General features: G+C 36.2%; 1 protein-coding gene across 1 annotated transcript in view; it reads left to right on the top strand.

The window, feature by feature from the left end:
* The window catches only part of LOC107035547 (protein sickie), a 127,897-nt gene that overhangs the window by 12,975 nt on the left and 108,188 nt on the right, over positions 1–6,734 (top strand). The window contains exons 2-3 of the mRNA XM_015253017.1: positions 1,085–1,202; positions 2,802–2,854. Of these exons, the coding sequence (XP_015108503.1) occupies positions 1,085–1,202; positions 2,802–2,854 (171 nt within the window). The remainder of the gene's footprint in view (positions 1–1,084; positions 1,203–2,801; positions 2,855–6,734) is intronic.

The following is a 6,734-nucleotide window of genomic DNA, read 5'->3' as shown; positions in this document are numbered from 1 at the left end:
CCCCCTCATCACAGCGGTAAAAATAGTACCCGGCGTCTCTCTCGGGTTGAAAACACACGCCTCGGGAGAAGAGAGAACAAACTCTTTGGGTGTAGCGAATAAGAAGGGAGGATAAGTGCAGCCAGGAATAAGTGCAAGATAAGTGTGACTCGACTCTTGGCAGAGTGTGACTAACCCTTTTCACTACCCCAGCTCCATTTACCTCTTGTTTTTTCTTTCCACTGTTTTTTTTCCGGCCGACAACACGCCAGTGTATCACTATGAATCTTTTCCGCGGTGATATTAGGTCGCACGTGTTCGTTTCGCGTTGTTCGAACGATTTTTCTTGTTTTCACGAATCAAGACAATCAATTTTCTTCGACGAACAAGACATTTTTATAATGTCGTGGAATACAAGTCACCAAATTTAAGACATTTTTCCTGTTTCAATTCAAGACACTTGAGGACTATAGTTTTTTTTTTGGACAAAATATTCTTTCCTCGTCAATGTATTCTTTCTATGGAATAAACCTATGGAGTATGGAATAGATTATATTTTTTCACTGCCAACAGTTCGATTTCTGGTGATCACGAGAAAAATTTAATTTTTGTGAAAGATATTAAATTTCTGTCTATCAATTTGATTAATTACCCTCAAGTAAATCTGTTCCACTCCATCAAATATTCTCACATGAACTTTGTAAAAATTAATTGTCAAAAATATCGACAATTCCCACATGAAATTTACGGTGAAATGTTCTATCGTACCCACGACAATACAGTTAGCCTTCGACAATTTCATTCGCCGATCACGCGCTGACGTAATTATATTGCCAGGTGAGAGGACTCGGCAATTATTGTTGATGGAAACGTGATGTGGGTGAGACAAAGGAAAAGAGATGAACAATCATTAACTCATCATTGTGTATGAACCCCCTAACGATTGCCCACTTCGTCGAGTTACGATCGACTCGGCTAACGATCCACGATCTTTATCACGTGATCATTAATCTCAGTCCCGTCTTACTCCCCGTAACCGTCAAATTGATCCTAATCAATGAAAATTTCAATTCAATGACTTTTATTTTTCAACTACTCATTTCAGATCTACACCGACTGGGCGAATCATTATCTCGAACGTGGTGGCTCCAAGAGGCGGGTCAGTGACCTTCAGGCCGACCTCTGCGACGGTGTCCTGCTGGCAGATCTTGTCGAGGCTGTCAGTAAGTAGGCAATTAGTCATTTAGAATTTCCCCACTGTCGGAAGATTTGTTAGATGGTATCCTCTGTTTAAAAATTACAAAATAGGTGAAACATGTTTGCCATGCTAGTGCGAGACTTAGGAATATTTTAAGGATATCCAAGTGTTTTTTACAGTTTGGTACAGATCACACAATAGATTTAACCATTAAATTTTCAATCATTAAATTTGTCAATTAAATTGCGTGAGAAAAATTTGACAAAAAAATTATGAGTATTCAGCGTTATTAAAATTACACTTTGCACAGAATTATTTTTTTAAAGACTCGTTGTTTATAAATAAATAATTGAAATTGTTTAAGCTTGATAAACATGACAAAAATTTCCTCCAAACGCGATCTTTCTAATTTTTCTTAGATTTTAGAAATGTTTTCCGATGATTTAATATCGAGATTCAAATTCAGATCTGCAAAGTTTAAATAATAAAATCATTGTGAAATGTCCAGAAATCGCAAAAAAATGGCCAAAGTATATTTGGATATCCTTATCTTTATTTTAGTTTGAAAAATTACTTTCTCAAGATCAAATAAATCAATACAGATATGTTTTTTTGATAAAGAATTATGATTTCCTCCCTGGTGAAAGACTTTTCACCCGCTCATCACAAAGCAAAGTACATTTATTAAATTTCCCTCGTGTTAATAAACACTCGGTTATTGAGTAACAGTATAATACGAACGGTTAGGTACGTTCAATTATGGGCACTGGACAGTTAACCGAGTAATGCATGGTGACAAAAAAGAGAGAAATTATGAATGTGGGGAAGAGGCATGAGGCACGAGCTGAAGTGGTGACATGGGTCACGCGTCAGTGGGTTGCGAGTACATGGGGAATTTGATATATCTCGGTTGTGCATCTTTCTGTTTTGAAGAGTTGCAATCTGCTTTGCATCTCCCTTTCGCGGTTTTAGTTGTCTCGGAGTTTCTTGCAATTCTCAGGATTCCCCATTTTTTGCTTTAAACACAAAATAATATTTGAATATTTTATTGAATTGACCCATCGATTGATATTCAATAAACGATTCAGCGAATAACTCAATGCTTATCCACTTCATTCACTGCGCGATTCACGCATCAGTCAGCTGATTCATTTATCGTTATTCCTAGTTATCTGCTGCATGTCAATGAAATAATCATGAAAGTGAGAAATCTTAATTCTTGAATTTATTCATTGCAAAATATCTTGAAGACTTGCAATCTGGTTTAAATCCCAATTTTGCAGTTCTTTTTATCTTTTTCTTCCTTGAAATTCTCAACATGAAATCTAAAATCTTTTCTCTTTAATCATTAATTAATCCCACCTGATTGCACCTCACTTTCTCTTCTAAAAACAATAATAATTGAAGACTTTATTGAATTGAGTCAGCAAGTGATATTCAATAAACTCAGCTGATTCATTTATCGTTATTTTATCGTTATTTTATTAACTGCAAATAGCGCCCTCTCTTAACGGTACCCCACGTCTATAAAATTTATTTGAATGATAATAAACCATTGAGCCGCATGCACCACTCGACAACTGGGCATTTAAAATATTCACCTCACGTTGTTTCTCCTTTTTAGCCAATCAAAAGGTGATAGACATCAACCGGAAGCCGAAGAACGCCCAACAAATGGTGAGTCCTATCAATTCATTGAAAACATTAAATTCTCCGAATCAATAATATTATAACGATAAAAAAAACAAGGGAGTAGAGCAAACATATCGGTTTCATTAAGATGACCCAGAGATAAGGATTCCTCGAGTAGGCAAACATGAATGGGCCGCTCCTTTATGGATTCCCGATGTATCTCCGGGAAACGGGCCACGTCATATCCGGACACTTCTCGCTGTTAATTTGCATAAGCCCGAATGAAACGTCTCTCTATTATCACTTCTTCTCTTTCTTAAAGTTCATTTTTTATTTGTTTTATGCGTGCGCACATGTTTCTTGGAAAAATGTATTCTCTCATTCCTGTTGCCAAATGTTTATTTTGGTGCTGTGGATCCATTCGCTCAATCGCTTTATCTCGCTCTCTGTCAATTATCAACACTCGAATCATCCACATTGATGTACAGCGTTCGGTGCAATCGACCGATCGATCGCTTCAATATTGACGCTGCGCTCAATTTCATTCTGTATAACGCCCTTTCTGTGTACACAACGAGGTATTTCAATCAATCCCACTGGCTCTGCGATGTATCATCATCGCTTTGGGTATGTGGACTAATTGAGGAGCTGTTAATGAGGGACTTTTGATGGGTTTTGACGGTGGATATGCTTTGGAGTGTGAAAGATGCTCTTGTTGATTTTCATTCGAATTTAAATGTGAATTAATGAACTAATTTTTTTTACTGCAGTAAGAATGCAATGATTTTGTATGAATTCCAAACATTCATATTCAGTTAAACAAATACAAGACATAGGATTAGATTTAGGGAAGTTACAAGAGTTAATATTTCTTAAGTTTCCAACTCGATACATTTATAGCTTAAGTAATTAATAATAGTTAGAGTTTAGACTTTCAAGTTTGAAGAATTTAGGAATTCATCTGTGATTAGTATTACTTCTTTATCTGGGGTGTAGAGAAAAACATTAACATTTCGTCCACAAGTAAATTGATTCAACACGACAAAAGATCTGTCCAGGGATCAATATACAATCTCACAAAATGATTGTAAAAATACTGGACAATAGTGAGCTCATTTCCTTATCCGATTTTTCTCCCATAATTTCTCAATTCACATTCCATCTTCATGAGGACCCCATAAAAACCTATTCCTCCCATCTAGAGTATAACTCACCCAACAAACTCACTTCACAAAGGAAAACATGTTTTCCTCGTGTAGCCTGAAACTTGCAGCTTGTTTCTTGTAGCTACACGTTGTACTGAAAAACCAAGACAGGTTATACAACAGACACACGATGAATGAGAATTATAATTAAAGAACAATATTTGAGAATGAAATTGACAAAAGTGAGTCTTGTATATCCGGAAGCCGAGCAAAATGCCTTTTCGAAAACCGGGACACGACCCAATCTATTTCTATTTCATGAACCACCTCTGTCTCCAACTGTATATGTATTTTGATGACTCATTCGTATTAGTCAAGCACACCTAACGACTTTCCACGATTATCTATAAATAAATATATCCCTCTTCGCCCATTTCCAAGTGCAACCCCCCGTTGATACCCCAAACGAATAAATTATTAAGACACCAGTATAATTTGATTTGATGTAATTTTACGGTGGAATTTAGCGCTTGTAGTTTCCCTCAACAACAAGAGGAAACTACTTTCTTTATTTCCTTTTTACTTTGCGCCATGGCCAGAGCTGACTACAGGTGGTCTTGTCGGCATTTCCTGTAGGCTCTTTACAGATGAAAACGGGAGGGAGAGAGGAGAGCAAAACGTGCCTTAAAAATCTCCACAGAACTCCCACAATTTTATAGGTGTCTCACGGCTTCTCAAAAGCTTTTTCCTTTTACCCAAGACTCGCATAATAGTTTGCTTTGACGGGAGAAAAAAATTGAGGGAACACTGTTGAAAATTTTCGTCTGAATTTTCCGTGCCAAATCCTGGAAATTTTTTTTGTGTTTGATTTTCACTGAAAGTTCAGGAAATATTGACAGTGAAAAATCAAATATTTCATTAATTTCTGGTTGACATTATCTGAAAATCAATAAAATACTTGATTTTTCAGTTAAATTATTCCGGAATATTGAAAATTCATGTCATTTTGTTTCTGAATATTCATGTTTCTTCATAATCTCGCGAAAAATAACAACGAAATTTTCCACAGACCTCCCACAATTTTGTAGGTGTTTCCCTACCTCTCAAAAGCTGTTCCCTTCTACCTGAGACTCGCACAATAGCTTTGCTTGAGAGAAAAAAAACGAGGAAAAGTGGAAATTTACTGAAATCGTGTTGATGCAATATTTTTCATTTTCCATTCAATAAAAATGTGATCAATTTGTTTGAGTCGATATGCATCAAGAAGTATCTTCATATCTCAAGACATCGACTGGGAACGACTGTTTACCGTTCAATTAAACATTGTCTCAACAGACATTCCGCCACAAAGAAATGAATGGGAAATACTCCCATTGTTCCTTCATAATCTCGCGAAAAATCCCAACATCAATTGATATTCAAATAACAATATTTGACGTTCTCCATTGAATGGAATTGATGTCTACGATTGGAGCCACCCACGTGGACATTATCCCCCCACCAAAATATATATCTTCTCACCAATAAAACCAAGTACCAATCGGGATTTATAATCCAATCGATTGAGACTTGGCAATCTACTGGGATCAAGTGGTTGAGAGCATAACGGTTCAATGAAGACGTTGTGAACTGTATGATGCTTTTTCCACGATCCCCCGTGACCCCGTCGGTATCGCCAAAGTAGCAGACGCATCATTTTCTGGTTATTATTTCCTTTTTTTTCACGTTCACTTTCTCATTTTCCATTCTTTTTTATCCATGGTGAACGTCGACTTGAGCTATTGATCAACAAAGTTAATTACTAGTGGTTATCTGCAGGGTCTCGTGACTAGAATACCGCGAATGCCGAAGGTAAATGAAGAAAATATGGAGAAATAGGGTTTTCCTTTGAATCAAGAAAAATTGAGAAATTTATATACATTATTTTTTTATATGCATTATTAATTATTTTATATATATGCATCCTTATGACATTAAAATGAGAAATGCATATATTTATCGGAATGAACGTATAATAGTTATGGGAAATTAATGATTTGTTCATTCAAAAAAAAGTTGGAAAACATTTTAAAAGTCTGAAAAGAAAAATTAGAAAGTTTCCGTTTGGAGGAAGATTGATAAATTGATTAAAAAATTGCAATTTTTGAAAACCACGAGTATTTTCTATAAATGCTTTATAAGCAATAAATTTCTCATCAAATTTATTCATTAGCAGAATTTGACCAGGAATCGATTTAATGTTTGAAGCAATAAGGTTTCCGAAAGATGAAGCAACTTCAATTATTCTTTTATACACAGCGAATGTTTGAAAAAATAATAATTCTTGTAAATTTTTCTCATGCAATTCAATTGACAAATTTGTTGACTGAAAATGGCGGAATCTACCGGGTGGTCTCCACCAAACTGTAAAAAATACTCAGGCATCCTTAATTTAAAAAAAAAACTTGTCTCCCCGAAAAAATTTGCAGTATTTACACCTTTTTTTTTAAGTGAAAGGTCGTCTCCATTGTTCCTGAGGGATATCTTTCACGTCATTGTTACCTTTCTTCGTCCTTTTAAAAAGTCGTAAAAGGTCCGACCTTCATACCGGGAGTCACCAGGACTCCAGCAGCATCCACGTGGTTCCTCTACCTGGAATTTCCCCGGCACTGGCATTCGCCTGTTCTGGCCACGCGTTTTACCGTCTCGTGCAGTGCCACCACTACAGCATTGAACTCCCACTACAATGCCTTTTATTCATTCTCTCTCTCTCTCTCTCTCTCTCTCTCTCTCTCTCTCTC

Source organism: Diachasma alloeum, unplaced genomic scaffold, assembly GCF_001412515.2.
Source record: "Diachasma alloeum isolate Michigan unplaced genomic scaffold, Dall2.0 Dall_scaffold_00199, whole genome shotgun sequence".
Classification (NCBI taxonomy): Eukaryota; Metazoa; Arthropoda; class Insecta; order Hymenoptera; family Braconidae; genus Diachasma; species Diachasma alloeum.
Note: the sequence above shows the minus strand (reverse complement) of the source record. Positions and strands in the feature narration are given on the sequence as shown.